General features: G+C 41.1%; 1 protein-coding gene across 1 annotated transcript; it reads left to right on the top strand.

Moving 5' to 3' along the window:
- The first annotated feature begins 602 nt into the window (after window positions 1-602).
- On the top strand, window positions 603-13,520 carry C3H5orf15 (chromosome 3 C5orf15 homolog). Its single transcript, XM_067731747.1, has 3 exons — window positions 603-762; window positions 9,747-10,267; window positions 12,025-13,520. Exons 1-3 carry the CDS (start codon window positions 636-638, stop codon window positions 12,154-12,156), a joined length of 780 nt encoding a protein of 259 aa, XP_067587848.1. The 5' UTR covers window positions 603-635; the 3' UTR covers window positions 12,157-13,520.
- Window positions 13,521-16,147: the final 2,627 nt, after the last annotated feature.

Genomic DNA, 16,147 nt, shown 5'->3' with positions numbered 1-16,147 from the left:
CTCTAGTTGCGGCGAGCAGGGGCTACGCTCTGTTGTGGTGCTCAGGATTCTCATTGCGGTGGCTTCTCTTGTGGAGCACAGGCTCCCTGCGCGTGAGCTTCAGTATTTGTGGCTCATGGGCTCTAGAACGCAGGCTCAGTGGCTGTGGCACAGGGGTTTAGTTGCTCCGCGGCATGCGGGATACTTCCTGGACCAGGGCTCGAACCCGTGTACCCTATATATTGGCAGGCGGATTCTTAACCACTGCGCCAGCAGTGAGGTCCCCCTTTGCCTTTGGGAGGGGGAGGGCAGTTACTTCTCTTTTGGGATCAGTCTATTACACAGATGGATACTCCTTCTAAAAATGTTCTAAAAGTTATTAGCTGATACTAGCCCATCACGTGGGAAGAAGGGGCTCGTTCTGACTCTCTTCACACCTTACACAATACATCCTTAGCTTACAGCCGAGTTTCTGGCGCTTCCCTTTGCCCCAATTCCCGCTAACACTCTCCCTCATTTCCGGCTCCCAGAACCCAACTCCAGGCTGACACGTCATCACGTTGGGACGTAAACGCCTACGGCCGCGATGCCATACGCGGTGTCTGACGTCATGACGTAGAGCCTAGCAACCGCGCAGGCTCGCAGCCGAGACCGTTATGGCCGCCGCCACCCTGAGGAGGATGAGGAGCGCCCAGCAAGCGAAACTGCGGCCCAGGCCGGCCATCCAGGTCCCCGGAGGGCTGGCGCTGCCGCTGGTCCTGGCGCTTCTGCTTGCGTCCAGTGGTAAATGGGGCGTGGCGGTAGGGAGGTCGCGGGAAGACGGGGAGGGCCCGGGCGCGGGCGCGGAACGCCAAGACGGGCCCGACCAGGGAACGGGCGCTTCCGAGTGTCCGGAGCAGGTGGCGATGTCTAGAGGGGCAGGGTCTCTACAGCCCCGAAGAGGGAGAGTAGGCTGTCTGAAGGGGTCTGTGGAGGTGGGGTCTCCAAGAGGCCTGAGAAGTGGGGTTGAGAGCTGCAGGGACCCAGGCAGGGAGCGTGTAGATGGGCGGGGAGGGAGGAGTGGTGGTGGTGTCTAGAGTCTTGAAAAATGGGTTGCCACAGAGAATGGCGGTGATGCGGTCTCCAAGATCCCTTGGAGGTGTCGATTACAAACAAAAACGCACAACTGTAAGAACTGTGAGTTTATTCAGTGTCTTACTGAAGGCTGTAGCGGGGGGAGCCAGTTTCTCAGTTCTGAGAAATTGTTCGAAGAGGTGAGGCAGGAGCCAGGTTAATGGATGAATTTTTTGCTGGGAAAAAAACATGTAGTCAAACATCAAAAGATTACTGCTCATCATAAAGAACAGACATCTGAAGTTCATAATTTTAGTACTTTGTATGGGAAGACGCAAGAATCTGGGGTTATTGAAATTCTTCCTTAGGTATGCATCTTACCTGTCTAGGACCCGTGTATCCAAAACAGAATACTTCATCCTGTTTTTCTCCATCCTTAGTTCCCCTCAGATCCACTGTAGGTGGGCAACTGCAGTGGCTAATAGCTTGATTCTTGTAGAACTGGAATGGCATGCAACGTTCTTTTTTTTTCTTTACAGAGATGGGAGTTAGGAGGGTCTAGAAGAGAGCACAGAGGGGACAGGTGCTGAGAAGACAGCCGAGAGTAAGAGGTGTGGTGTCTAGAGAGAGTCCCAAGGTCAGGTGCGGGTGCCCAGGGGTTTAGCTGGGCCAAGGGAAGGCGGGGGCTTTCCAGAACGGGTGAGATCAGCGGTAAAGACGAAGGTGGGTAGGGGCACTGACCGAGCCGAGCTGATGGAATAATTTGGAGAGCGAAAGTGAAAGGAAAAGAGCTATCTTTGAGTATTGGTGCATCTGTGAGGACTGGGAGGTTCCGGGGCTTGGTAAAGAGCCAGAATGCTGGGGCGTTGGACTCCTGAGGGTCTTGGGAGGAGAAGAGGAGTTCTGGGACAAGGGAGATTCTTTGTAAACATGGTCCCCCTTCTCTGTGTCCTGGGTTAACCAGACAACCCTGCTTCATTTCAATGGATCTGTAGGATTTAAGTATTTATTTTTTAATTGAGGTATAATTGACATATTAGTTTCAGGTGTATAGCGTAATGATTTGATGTTTGTATACACTGTGATCGCACACTAAGTCTAGTTACCATCCATCACCACACATAGTTAACATTTTTTTCTTATAATGAGAACTTGTCAGATTTACTCTTAGCAACTTTCAGACATGCAGTACAGTATTATTAACTATAGTCACCGTGCTGTACATTGCATCCCCATGACTTATTTATTTTATAAGTGGAAGTTTGTACCTTTTGATTCCCTTCACCTCCACCCTGCCCCTGTCCCCGCCAACCACCATTCTGTTCTCTGTATTTATGAGTTTAGATTTTTAATTTGTTTTTATTTGTTTTGTTTTGTTTTTTAGATTCCACATGTAAATGAAACCATATATCTGTCTTCCTCTGACTGATGTATTTCATGTAGCATGTAAATGAAATCATATATCTGTCTTTCTCTGACTGACGTATTTTACGTAGCATAATGCCCTCAAGATCCATCCGTGTTGTTGCAAATGGCAAGATTCCATTCTCTTTTGTGGCTGAATGATAATCCACTGTGTGTGCGTACCACAACTTCTTTATCCATTCATTGATCCATGGGCACTTAGGTTGTTTCCATATCTTGGCTATTGTAAATAGTGCTGCACGATTAAGTATTCCTTTTCTTAGAAATGTTACATTGTGAATCAAGATATTGAAGGCTTTATTGAGAAAAGAGGAAACCTGTAGACCATGGCCTGAGACTTAGGGGGAACAAATCCACTAATAAGAATTTATAATGATTAAGCAGTATTTTGTTTAGTAGTCCCTTTTTTATTTCAGGCCAAGACATGATCCTTCTTTTTCTGCCTAAGTCTTGTTTGAGTTCAGATGAAAAACAGTATAAATGGGATAGTGTTCATTTATTTGCCAACAGGGGCTGTCTAGCCATACATTCCTGTACTACAGTGCTGTGGTTACTTACTTGGGTTTCCCCAGCAGCCGTGAGGGCAGGGCACCTGGACCACCCTCCCAGAAGTGTTTGTAACTCAGTGGGAAAGGACTGTGGCCCATTTTCCCAAGGCCCTTTCATTGTTAGTAAAATATAATGAGGATTTCTCTGGTTGATGCAGATACTCCTGTTCCTAAAGTTCCTAAGTAGCATGGTTGTTTTGGTCATTTAATCATCTAAGAAAAAACTGACATTTAAGCATTTATATTTCTTGCTGGAGTGCTTAAGATATACAGTTTGGGGAATATGTAGCTGGTAACTATAGTTTCAAAAACAACTTTTTCTCTTAAGAGATGGTTGAAAATTTTCTGATCTGTGGGTAAGCAGGGTGAGTGTGGAGTATTAAGGTGTCCTCTTGTCTTTTTTTATTTGTTAAGGCCCCATAAACATTGCTCCAACTATACTAGGACATTTCAGGGAATGGTTTTCTTTTATTAAGTTTTTGTATATATCAATTTTAAATTCAGATTATTCCCTATTGAAAATAACTTAAATGAAAACTAACATGTATGCTTTTAATAGGGAAGCAGCTCCATTGTAGTACAGTGTAGCATGTGTAAAGCTTTGGGTAATATAAATGTTTTTTGTAAGCGTGCCTTATGGTAAAGTGATTTCAAAGTAATTACTCTTGTAATAAGAAAATTAAAGTCTAGCTAGAATATATTGCAGTCCAAACTTCAAGTAAGCATAGGAAGTTAGAAAGTTTCTATATCAGATTTATTTAAACTTGTTCCATATTAGGTTTCTTAAAATTTCAGTGCTTGGGTATATTCTTGGCAATCTGTAAGACTTTTTACAGATGTTTTTGTTTTGGTAAAGTTTAAAGAAGTTAATGTAAGTGTTATTTTGGATCACTGGATGCTCACTGTCTGACCTAGTCTGGCCATGCCATTTCAAAAGTGCCTGCTTTCTACATTGACCATCATATTGCTCCTAGATGTTGCCTAAATTTATTTAATGTGTATTTAATTTTTAAGGCATTGTTTCCCAGAATTCAGTGTGTGAATGAATTCTCAGGGTCTTCTGCATTCTTGTTCGAGAAATATTGATATAGTTTATTTTAAGGCAGTTTTTAAAAAGGTACCAGTAGGAGAGAATTAAATTAAAAAATTTTAATTTTAAAGTGTTAAGTTTTAACTAGAGAGGTGATATCAAATAGGAAAGGGTAGAAATGGAACATATATCAATATGTAAAAGTCTAAAGTTTTTATATATATATATATATATATATATATATATATATATATATATATATATATATATATATATATATAAACTGAAACAAATCCATAAAGTCAGAGTTATCACTTTGTTCTGAATACTCTTTATAGCTGACTGGATCAACCTCTTTCATTTGAAGGAGTGGCAGTCCAGGAGGTTGATCTAATTTACATCAAATGTTTCAGATGAAGTCCTAGTTTGTTTTCTTGTATATAACGTCCACGTGTTTTTTGGCTGTGTTTTGTGGCATGTGGGAACTTAGTTCCCCAACTAGGGATCGAACCCTTGACCTCTGCAGTGGAAGCGCCAAGTCTTAACCACTGACTGCTAGGGAAGTCCCAACTTCCAGATTTTTACTCCTTGAACAATATTTATTAATTCTGCTCCTACTTGGTGCTAGGTATTGGAGTTACAGCAACAAATAGGGTGATGTTGGAGATATCCTTAGAAGAGTGGCGGGGTCTTACCTGGCTGAGAACTATGAGAAAGGCTTTTCAGAGGGTGTAGTAGGTGCAAAAACGCTACTTGGGAAGCAGTGTAGGATTTGTGGTGAGAGTTGAGCATTTTCAATAAATATTTATTGAATGCCTGCTATCTGTTAAGTAGGCAGTGGGGATAGAATAGTTAGGAAGATTAGTAGGAGATAACAGCATTGAGATAATGGGGACCAGATCATATAGGATCTTATAGGCTATTATAAAGACTTTGAATTTCACTCTTGAGGGAAATGGAGAGCTACTAGATGGTTTTAAGCAGAGGAGTAACGTCATTTTAACTTAAGTTTTTACAGGATGACTCTGGCTGTTATGTTGAGAGTGGACACTAGGGGTTAAGGGAGAAGCATACAGATCATTTAGAAGGCTACCATAATAATCCAGGGGAGATTGTGGTGGCTTGGACTAGGCAGTAGCAATGGAGGGGTGAAAACTCTTCAAATTCTGCATATATTTTGAAGGCAGAGAAACAGATTGGATGTGGGGTGTTAAAATAATGACTCCAAGGCTTTTGGCTTGAGTAACAGAAAAATGGAGTTGCCATTAACTGAGAGGGAGACTATAGATAGAACAAGTTTTTGTTTTTGTTTTTCTTTGTTTTTTCTTTTTGGAGTGGGAAGAAAAAATGCATTTCTTTAACCTTTTCATTCTGAAATAATTGTAGATTCACTTGCAGTTGTAGGAAATAAAATACAGAAATTCTGTGTACCCTTTACCCAGTTTTTCCCAGTGATAACATCCTGCAGAACTGTAGTATAATATCACAACCAGGATACTGATATCGATACAATCAAGATACAGAGCATTAACATCACCATAAGGATCTTTCCTGTTGCTCTTTTATAGTTATCCTCACTTTCTTCCTATCCCTACTCCCTCCTGAAATCCTGGCAACCACTAATCTTTTTTATTTCTACAATTTTATCATTTTGTGAATATGATACATGGGATCATATGGTATGTAACTTTTTGGGATTGGCTTTTTTCACCTAGCATAATTCTCAGGAGATTCTTCTAAGTTGTTTCATTTGTCTATAGTTTGTTCCTTTTAATTGCTGAGTAATATTCCATGGTATGGATGTACTACACTTTGTTTAACCTTTCATCCATTGAAGGACATCTGGGTTGTTTCCAGTTTTTGGCTATTATGAATAAGGCTGCTATAAACATTTATGTACAGATTTTTATGTGAACATGTTTTCATTTCTCTGGGATAAATGCCCAGGACTGTAACTGCTGGGTCACATGGTAGTTGCACATTTAGTTTTTTAAGAAACTGCCAAGCTGTTTTCTGGAATGGTCGTCCTGTTTTACATTACCAGCAGCAACATATGAGTGATCTTGTTTCTCTGCATCCTTGCCGACATTTGGCATTGTCATTATTTTTTATTTTAGCCATTCTGATAGGTGTGCAGTGATATCTCATTGAGTTTTTTAAAAAAAATTAATTAATTAATTATTGGCTGTGTTGGGTCTTCGTTGCTGTGTGCGGGCTTTCTCTAGTTGGGGTGAGTGGGGGCTACTCTTTGTTGAGGTGCACGGGCTTCTCATTGTCGTGGCTTCTCTTGTTGTGGAGCACAGGCTGTAGGTGCACAGGCTTCAGTAGTTGTGGCATGTGGGCTCAGTAGTTGTGGCTTGTGGGCTCTAGAGATCAGGCTCAGTAGTTGTGGCACACGGGCTTAGTTGCTCCACGGCATGTGGGATCTTCCCGGGCCAGGGCTCGAACCCGTGTCCCCTGCACTGGCAGGCGGATTCTGTGACCACAGATTCGTAACCACTGTGCCACTAGGGAAGCCCTCTCACTGAGGTTTTAATTTGCATTTCCCTAATGGTTAACATCTTTTCATGTGCTTATTTGCCATCTGTATGTTCTTTTTGGTGAAACGTCTCTTTATGTCTTTTGCCCATGTTCTAATTGGATTGTTTGCTTTTTCACTTTATGTATTCTAGATACTAGGCCTTTGTTGGGTATGGGGCTTACAAATATTTCTCCCACTTTGTAGCTTGCCTTTTCATCCTCACAGGAAGGTCTTTCACTGAAAAAAGTTTTTAAGTTTTGATGGAATTGGGCTTCCCTGGTGGCGCAGTGGTTACGAATCTGCCTGCCAATGCAGGGGACACGGGTTCGAGCCCTGGTCTGGGAAGACCCCACATGCCACGGAGCAGGTAAGCCCATGCGCCACAACTACTGAGCCTGTGCTCTAGAGCCTGCGAGCCACAGCTACTGAGCCTGCGTGCCACAACTACTGAAGCCCGTGTGCCTAGAGCCCGTGCTCCACAACAGGAGACACCACCGCAATGAGAAGCCCGCAATGAGAAGCCCTACTCTACCGCAACGAAGAGTAGCCCCCACTTGCTGCAACTAGAGAAAGCCCATGTGCAGCAACGAAGACCCAAAGCAGCCAAAGATAAATAAATAAAATAAATAAATTAAAAAAAATTTGATGGAATTCAATTTATGAATTTTTCCTTTTATGTATTTTTGGTATCAGGTCAAAGAATTTGTTGTCTAGTCCTAGATTCTGAAGATTTTGTCCTAAATCTTCTTTAAAAAATCTGTGTAGTTTTACATTTAAATTTGTGATACATTTTTAGTTAATTTTTGTAAAAGGTGTGAGACTTAGGCTGAGGTTCGTTTAGCTTGTTAATATGGTGGATTACTTTGATTTTTGAGTATTGAGCCAGTCTTGCATCCATGGAATAAACCTTAGTGATCATGGAGTATCATTCTTTTTATATATTGCAGATTTCTTTCTTTCTTTTTTTTTTTTTTGGCTGCACTGCGTGGCTTGTGGGATCTCAGTTACCCATCCACGGATTGAACTTGGGCCACGGCAGCGAAAACCCTAACCACTAGGCCACCAGAGAACTTTATATTAAAGTTGATTTCTTTTTAAAAAATATTTATTCATTTATTTATTTTCGGCTGTGTTGGGTCTTTGTTGTTGCACGTGGGCTTTCTCTAGTTGCGGTGCGTGGGCTTCTCGTTGTGGTGGCTTCTCTTGTTGCGGAGCACGGGCTCTAGGCACGCGGGCTCAGTATTTGTGGCACACGGGCTTAGTTGCTCCGCGGCATGTGGGGTCTTCCTGGGCCAGGGCTCCAACCCATGTCCCCCGCATTGGTAGGTGGATTCTCAACCACTGCGCCACCAGGGAAGTCCTAAAGTTGATTTCTATTTGCTAATATTTTGTTAAGGATTTTTGCATTTCTGTTCATGAAAGATATCAGTCTGTAATTTTCTTTTTCTGTAGTGGCTTTGGTTTTGGTATCAGGATAATAATATTAGCTTCATAAAATGAATTGTGAAGTGTTCCCTCCTCTGCAAGTCTCTAGAAGAGATTGTGTAGAATTGGTGTTAATTCTTCATTAAACATTTGGTAGAATTCTCCAGTGAAACCATCTGGGCCAGGAGATTTGATTTTGGGGAGTTTTAAAATTAAAAATTCAGTTTCCTTGATAGTTAAAGGGCTATTCAAATTATGTATTTTGTATGGGGTAAATTGTGGTACTTTGTGTTGTTAAGACTCTGGTCTGAAACTTTCTCTTTTAGTTGGCTTTTTATGACATTGCTCTGGCAGGGGAGGTGGGGATTGGTGCACATTACTGGCAGGTAGAGCTAGAAATCTAGGGTCTCCACTTGATCTGTGTTGGCACCTGAAGGGTGGTGGTGGTCCTGTTAGTTCTGGGCAGGGGTGGGAGTTTTGGCTCCCCTCATGGTCTGCACTGACATATTGTTGGGGGTGGCCTCATTACTGCTAGACCATGGTTAAAGTCTTGACTGTTCACTAGGCCTCCTCTGACATCATCCTATTGTGGAGGGGAAGGGGCACCTCATTACAGCTTGGTGAGGGTGGAAATCTAGGCTCCCCACTCGGTCTTTGCTGGTGTAGGTGTGAGTGGAGCCACAGTTTTTTCTGTGTTGTTTGCTTGGAGTAGAGCAGTCACTGTCTAAAAGTTTTCTTTCTTGCTAGGCTGCCTCTCTCCTGATCTCCTGGCAAAAGAGAGCAGGCTTTTTGGGTGGCCCTTTTTGTCCACACCCGTGGTGTTTCCAGGTTGCTGGGCTCTTCAGCTCAAGTCTGGAATATGTGAGGTAAAAAGAAAATCCAGAAAAGTCACCACTGGGTTGTTTCTCATGTCCTCAGGTCTCTAACCACTCTGCCTTATTCTTTCCACCTTTCAGAGTCATCTTATGTTATTTTATATGTAATATGCAGGGTTTTAATTTGTTTTTAGTGGGAAGAATAGGGAAAAATACATCTACTCCATCTTCCTGGAAGCCGAAGTCAGAATTCATTTTGAACATGTTAATTTGAATGACAGACGTCTAAGAGGAGATATCAGGTAGGCAGCTGGACTTATGAGCCTAGAGTTCTGGTAGTACATGGAAGTTCTCTTTTGATGGCTTCATTTTTCTCAGAGAAATTAGGAAGTGATGTTAGCCTTTAAAAATGAGGACAACAGAGAAGGTGTTAGAAGTTTGAGGACAGAGGAAATGTGAATGGTCTGCTAAGGGAGTAGAAGGGTGAACGGACTAGGAAAATACAGTATAATTGCTGACAGCATTACATGTATATCTCAATTTTGGGCATTGAATTTAAAATGAAATAAAAAAATGAAAAAGTTAAAATGAAATAAATTGAAGCAAAAAATGAAATATTCATCAGATAACAATTGCCTTGCCAGATAGTAACAACTTAAGCAGCATAAGAGACCTACTGCATTACATAGCCTGCCACTGTAAGAAAAAGAAAAGAAAGAATAGAGAGGGGTTTGACTTTAGGTCACAGTGGCAAAGTTCACACAGAGCTTGTACCCTCTGTTTTCATTTCACAGAGGTTTGACTTCAGGACCCAGACTCTACCCCAACCCCAGAACAGAAAGACAGGTGGCTGATCCTAGCTTAGTGGAAAATTTAGGTATATGTGCTTCTAGCTTGGTGGAGATAAATTTGAAGATTTCAGTTTAATGTTCTTTATTTACTTATTTTAGCTCTATCACAGGCTGATTCGCCGAGCCAGACTGTACCGAAGTCACATGTTTCTACTCCAAATATGGATGCTTTAACAAATGAAACCAAACCTTCTGTTTCCCAAATCAACATCACTCTCCCTCACACAACTAGTACAGAAAAAAGTGGAGTGGCATCTCTGTCCCCTCATCCCTCGCCTACTACTTCTCTGTCCCAAGAGGAAGCTGATAACAATGAAGATCCTAGCATAGAGGAGGAGGATCTTCTCACACTGAATAGTTCTCCGTCCACTGCCAAAGACACTCTGGACAATGGAGATTATGGAGAACCAGACTACGACTGGACCACCAGCCCCCGGGACGATGAGTCCAATGAGGCCTTGGAAGAAAACAGGAGCTATATGGAAATTGAACAGTCAGTGAGATCTTTTAAGACCCCACCCTCAAATATAGAAGAGGAAGATAGCCATTTCTTTTTCCATCTTATTATTTTTGCTTTTTGTGTTGCTGTTGTTTATATTACATATCACAACAAAAGGAAGGTAAGTTTGGGATTTTTCACCCCCTCTAGTTGCCCTCTATAATCTCAGTCATATTTCTTATTAATACTTCTGCTGATTCAGAGTTTTTTCTTTTTTGGTCAGGTTTCTGTTGATGGTAAAATATCAAGATGTCTCATATCAGTTTATAAATTTGTGGTGTATTTTAACAAATGAAAGACAGAATGCTTTACTACATGTGCTTCTGAAAAAAGAAGCCAAAATATTTTTATTGAGCAAAACCAAAGCCCAGTGATTTTTTTAAAAAAATGTTTTGTATCTTAACTTAGCATTGCTACTTCACTGGGAGTGCTTGTGGAGAGAGATTGTTAATTTAAGACTTCTAATTTATTAAGCACTGAACTTTATGATATTTTGATAACTTTTTTCCCTGGTTGTTAAAGTATTACATGTCTTTTTTAGGGACACAGAAAAGTGTAGAAAAGAAAATATAAGCTACTACCCAAAGCTGAGCATTATTAACATTTTGGTATATTTCTGGTCTGTAAATGTGTGTATAGTTCAGACATATATGTGTATGTTAATTTTTAAATGAATTTGATTATTTCATATAGAGTTTTGTATCTTCCCTTTTACCTAACAAATCATGAGCATTTTTCATATCATTAATATTCTTTAAAAACATGATTTAATAGCTACATAATTTATTTGGCTATTTTCCTGCTGAGTATTTAGATGGTTTTCAGTTTTTGGTTCAGAAATAATATTGTGATGAACACTGCTGTACTGGAGTTGGTGTGTTGGACTACGTGAGGCAGAGGAGGCATAAATAGGACTGAATGGATAATTTAGTGTGAAGGTTCATCTGGGCACTGTGTAGTCCCAGAGCTAAATAGTTAAGCTTTTTAAACATTTAAAGGGAGATCAAGCACAATGTGCTTTTTCTTTTTTTTTTTTTTTTTTGCGGTACGCAGGCCTCTCACTGTTGCCTCTCCTGCTGCAGATGGAGCACAGGCTCCGGACGCGCAGGCTCAGTGGCCATGGCTCACGGGCCTAGCCGCTCCGCGGCATGTGGGATCTTCCCGGACCGGGGCACAAACCTGTGTCCCCTGCATCGGCAGGCGGACTCTCAACCACTGTGCCACCAGGGAAGCCCCACAATGTCCTTTTTAATACTTATTGGCCAGGAATTCTCAGTCTTGACTTTGTTGTAACTTGCTTTGTTATTCCTGGCAGCCACCTTCCCCTTTGGGACCTTGATTTTCTCACTTGCGAAATGATAGAACTGGACCAGAGAATTTCACAATGCCTTCCAGCTTTGAGAATCAGTGATTCTAATATTTTACTTGTTGTTTTGACTCAGAAAACAAGCAAACAAACCCTTTGGTTATTTGTGGTTTAGTGGTCTGTCACTAGCTCTGTAAATATTTGTAGGTGGACAAAATTTTGAATGCCAGTGATATTTTATTCCAGTGTTTAGTGTTGGACCATCTCTATTATAAATACCTAAGGGACTTGTTAAACAGGTAGGTTCCTCGACTCCACTGCAATCTACTAACTCATCTCTGAAGAGAGATGCCAGGAATCAGTCTTTAATAGGCATTCCTATGTACATTAAAAATTAAAAAGCACTGTCTCACCTTGTTTACAAGATGGAAAACAAAATATCCCTTTTGTTGTTGACATTTTACTTTTGTATTTGGGAACCTAGGAGAGAGATACTTCACTTGTTATAAAAAACTTTTAGCATGTCCTCTATTTTCTTTTTTGCATATCTGATTTATTTTGTTTTATTCCAGATTTTCCTTCTGGTTCAAAGCAGGAAATGGCGTGATGGTCTTTGTTCGAAAACAGTGGAATATCATCGTCTAGACCAGAATGTTAATGAGGCAATGCCTTCTCTGAAGATTACCAATGATTATATATTTTAAAGCACTGTGATTTGTGTTAGCTTATTACATAATTTTATTTGCTTGACTTTTTATATGATATTGTGCAGATGTTCGCCATTGGCAGTTAGTACTTAAATGAGAGGTGGGCCTCTCTTTATTTTGCCTTGGTGCTTTGGAAGTTAAGTTTCATGAACAAGGAGTATATAATTTTTTTATCTACATTTTTAGAGTTGAATTCAATCAGGTGTCCAAAATGTGGAGCTAAGCATTACCTGTTTTTATTGTTTTAGATTTCTTTATTGTTCTTTTTCTGAAAGTGTTAGTAATGCTACTTTTAAAAGATCCCAAACTTACAATTAAATTCTAACACATCTGATACTGCTGACTCAGATTCTCTTTCTGCCATCCAAATACTGTTTCTTAAGCACACATTTCTTTGTGCTGTCAAACTGTATCTATGTAGGTAAGGATGTATGTAATAATGCTTTATATATAAGTAACATTTTTTTCTTCCAGGAAAATTGCTTTGGATATTTTTGGATAATTTATACATAATTTATTATTGCTCATTCTGACCACAATTTTAAGTAACACATTAATAAATTTGTCTAGAAATTCTGCAGTAGAGACTCTGCAGTTTGCAGTGGACATAAATAAAATGTTATAGAGAGCATTTTTTGGTTTGAATTACTGAATTAAATTTAGAGGTAGAAATTGTCATAAAATTTTAAATACGTGAATAATTGCTTTTACTTAGCAACTGATTGTAGCAAGGGTTTCTCCAAGCTTTCAAGCTAGGGGCAGAGTTTAAAATTATACCATATTTGTTCACTTGTTTTTTTTTTTATAGTAAGTTTGAATAAATTTTCGGGGCCATGTCACTTAAATAATATTGTATCTAAGTCTTTCAAATTAAAATTATACCTGAATGAAGTTGTTTGTATACATGAAGGATATATGTGTATGCTGACTCTTTCTCCCCCTGTATTTGTTTTGTTTTCTTGTTCTTTTTTAATAGAAACTGGAAATGATTTACTGTATTTAATTTTAGCCTGTCTTTCTATCATAAGGAGTTGATCAATATGTAAATATGTGATTTGAAACCTGGTTGACTTCTTACAAGTGTCACGACAACTTTTTAGAAAACATAACCCCTAATATATGTTAAACACCACTCACAAAGCCCAGATGAGCCAGTGGGCATGCGGTTTGTGTAGAGGTGGAAGAGGCAGGGCAGTCCATTGTTGCTCTTGGGTGGACAATTTACTGTTATAATAAGGAAGGGAAGCAGAGTGGAAATACACCTGAACTGTTTTATTGCAGTAATTTTTTTCATATCTGAAATTGTATTATTTAATATTTTGAATAAGATTTTAAAAATAAATGGCAAAGGTATAAATCCATGATTTTATAAGTGTGTTTCATTTTAATGCTGGCATGGGGTCCTTCATTTGGGTGGTGATAGATGGGTAGTGCTGTGTCTGGGAGGAAGGTAAGCTGATTAGCTTGCTTTCATTCCTTTTAGCAACAGGACTGTGCTTCTATGAATTCCACGTACATTTCTAGATCTTACTTTAGGTCTAGTTTACTGTTATGTACTGAAGTTTATTGAAAACTGTAGCAAAGTAGGGTTGCAAAGAAAGGTAAAGCAGCTAAATCAATGTGCACTTGTAGCATCCTAGCTTCCCTGTTGTCTCCCTGTTGAAGGCCCCCCGATCCTGGAGGATCATCCCGCTTAGTGGATCTGGGGTTCTTGGGTGCTTCCGGATGGCACAGTCTTTGCTACCCATGTCCCAGTGCTGCAGTCAAGTAGCCTCTGACTTGGAGCATCAGACTGTACATTGATTTAAAATGCTGCCAGTGTCTTACAGAGGCACCCAAGCCACTGGTCTATAAATGTGTATATAATTCACACATATGTGTATGTTAACAATTTTTAGATGAATTTGACCTCTATAGCGTTTTGTATCTTGCTTTTTACCTAACAGATCCTATCATTAATATTCTTTAAAAACATTTAATAGCTACATAATTTATTTAGCTATTTTCCTCTTGAATGTTTAGATGGTTTCCAATTTTTGGTTCAGAAATAATATTGTGGTGAACATTTCTGTACTGGAATTGGTTTGTTGGGTTAAATGAGGCAAAGGCGTAAATAGGATTGAATGGCACAGATAAGACCCACATTTGAGTCTTACAGCGCTAATATATCCTACTTACATGTGGTATTGTCTGCTGCCTTCTTTCAGTGTCAGTTTCTGGAGAGACCAGGAGCACTGCACCAAATGTTGGTACTAACGGCAAAATAGAAAACACTTTAGTTCCTCTTTCTGTATCTTATCTGAAAAAGAATGTGTTGAAAGTTGTGAGGCAGACAGAAACAGACATTTAGAATTTGTGCAGGCAGGCATGTCTTGACTGGGGTTTTGATTTTAGATGTGAACTCAAGAGGGTGAGTGCAAGCTCTTTGGTAGAATGTGTGCAGGAGGCGGCCCTTGCTATGGTTTGCTCCACAGAGTGTGAGCTTGAAGACTGAGACTGGCCCTTACTCAACTCTAGCCCCTTACTCAGCACTGCCTGACACCTGCTAGGCCCCTTGAAATCATTCGATGACATACTTGCGAAATTAGATGAGAAAACAGGCCCTGCACTGGCTCATGTAGTCAGCATACAGTCTAATACTACTAACATCTGGGACCTAGCACTGCAGGCAGTGGGGGAGAACCAAGATGTAGTGTGTGAGCTTTATCTGAATATCCACATTCCTACATGAGGCTAAAGCCCACATTAATTGTGTGAGATATCACCTCTTCATTCAAATCCCAGGTTCTGATCAAAGCAGCTGCTGCCCGTGAAGGTGAAGGGGATGGAGAAGGTTACTGCAGGCACAGCTGCCAGTGTTCTGGTTCTCTCTTTACCTCTCTGGCTGACTTTGCATTTTGTCTTTCGCCTTTTGCCCTCTCTCAGTCCTATCTGGTGGTGCAACAGTTTGCCTCCTTTTCAGCAGTAAGCTGAAAACGGTGTGGGAACTTCCCAGCAGAAATTCAAGAGGTTAAAAGTATCTTGTGAGGGCCAGACATCTTCCAAGGGAGCTGAAAAGGGGGCTGTCCTGAGGTTTGAGGTCAGTCTGTAGCTAGATTCTGTTCACCTGTCGTTTTACTTACTTGACATTTACTTACTTGAGGGGAAGTTGCTAGGATAGATTGTGGAAATGGAGCTGGGGCCATTTCCGACTCCCCTCTCAAGAGCCCTGTGTGGTGGTGACCTGCTGTCTAGGCTGCTGAAGTGACTCCAGGGAGCCTGATTTTGGACCCATAAGCAGCAGCTTTTACCCACCTCTCTTCCAGCTCCCTCTTATGGAGTCCCAGACCCCTCTGCCACTATTGATGAGGTTTCAGATTTAAAAGCCCCTGCTCCTTAGGAAGCCTTTCTCTACCTAACACACTAATATTTCTGCTCTGAAACCCTATGGATCTTTCTCTCAAAACCCCAAAACTCCCTCATTTCTCTGCTGGGAAACCTAGAGATGCCGTGTTCTGGGAATCCTTTACTTCCGGCATGCCCTTCTAATAGGGCCCTTTGTGCTTCTCTCCCAGGCTACCCTTCGGAATGTAGACTGGACAGCACTCCCGGGACCCTTCCAAAGGAGGCAGTGCCTTGCAGTGGGTTAGAGCTCTGGTGGGCCCTGTGTCAGACAGTTCTGGGTTGGATTCTCACTCTAGGCCTGACCTCTAGACTCAGAGTCCCTCACATGCCATTTTGCAGCCTCCAGGGAGAGACCAAACACATTTCCTGATCCCCTGGGAGTGAGGAAGGGTCCGGGATCTCCAGGGCTAACTTGAACGTCCCTGGGCTTTGCTGAGTCTAAGGATGTCCTGGCCCACGTTGCACCTACCTGCTCTTCTAGGAAGACAGACCTGGGGAGAAATGGAGGGCAAGGAGGAGTGTGGGATGAGGTCAAGGCTGGATGACTTTGGTCTGAGCTTTGTGTTTGTATTAGCCTCCTACCTTATAAAATGGGCAACTGGTT

This window comes from Pseudorca crassidens, chromosome 3 (genome assembly GCF_039906515.1).
Source record: "Pseudorca crassidens isolate mPseCra1 chromosome 3, mPseCra1.hap1, whole genome shotgun sequence".
Lineage (NCBI taxonomy): Eukaryota > Metazoa > Chordata > Mammalia > Artiodactyla > Delphinidae > Pseudorca > Pseudorca crassidens.
This window is presented reverse-complemented; position numbering and strand designations above follow the sequence as displayed.

What these genes read in the sequence shown, in the direction of transcription:
- C3H5orf15 (XM_067731747.1), top strand. Translation starts at nt 636, where the DNA reads ATGGCCGCCGCCACCCTGAGGAGGATGAGGAGCGCCCAGCAAGCGAAA. An exon ending in GCTTCTGCTTGCGTCCAGTG is followed by an intron (nt 763 to 9,746) that starts GTAAATGGGGCG and finishes TACTTATTTTAG; the next exon opens with CTCTATCACAGGCTGATTCG. An exon ending in CATATCACAACAAAAGGAAG is followed by an intron (nt 10,268 to 12,024) that starts GTAAGTTTGGGA and finishes GTTTTATTCCAG; the next exon opens with ATTTTCCTTCTGGTTCAAAG.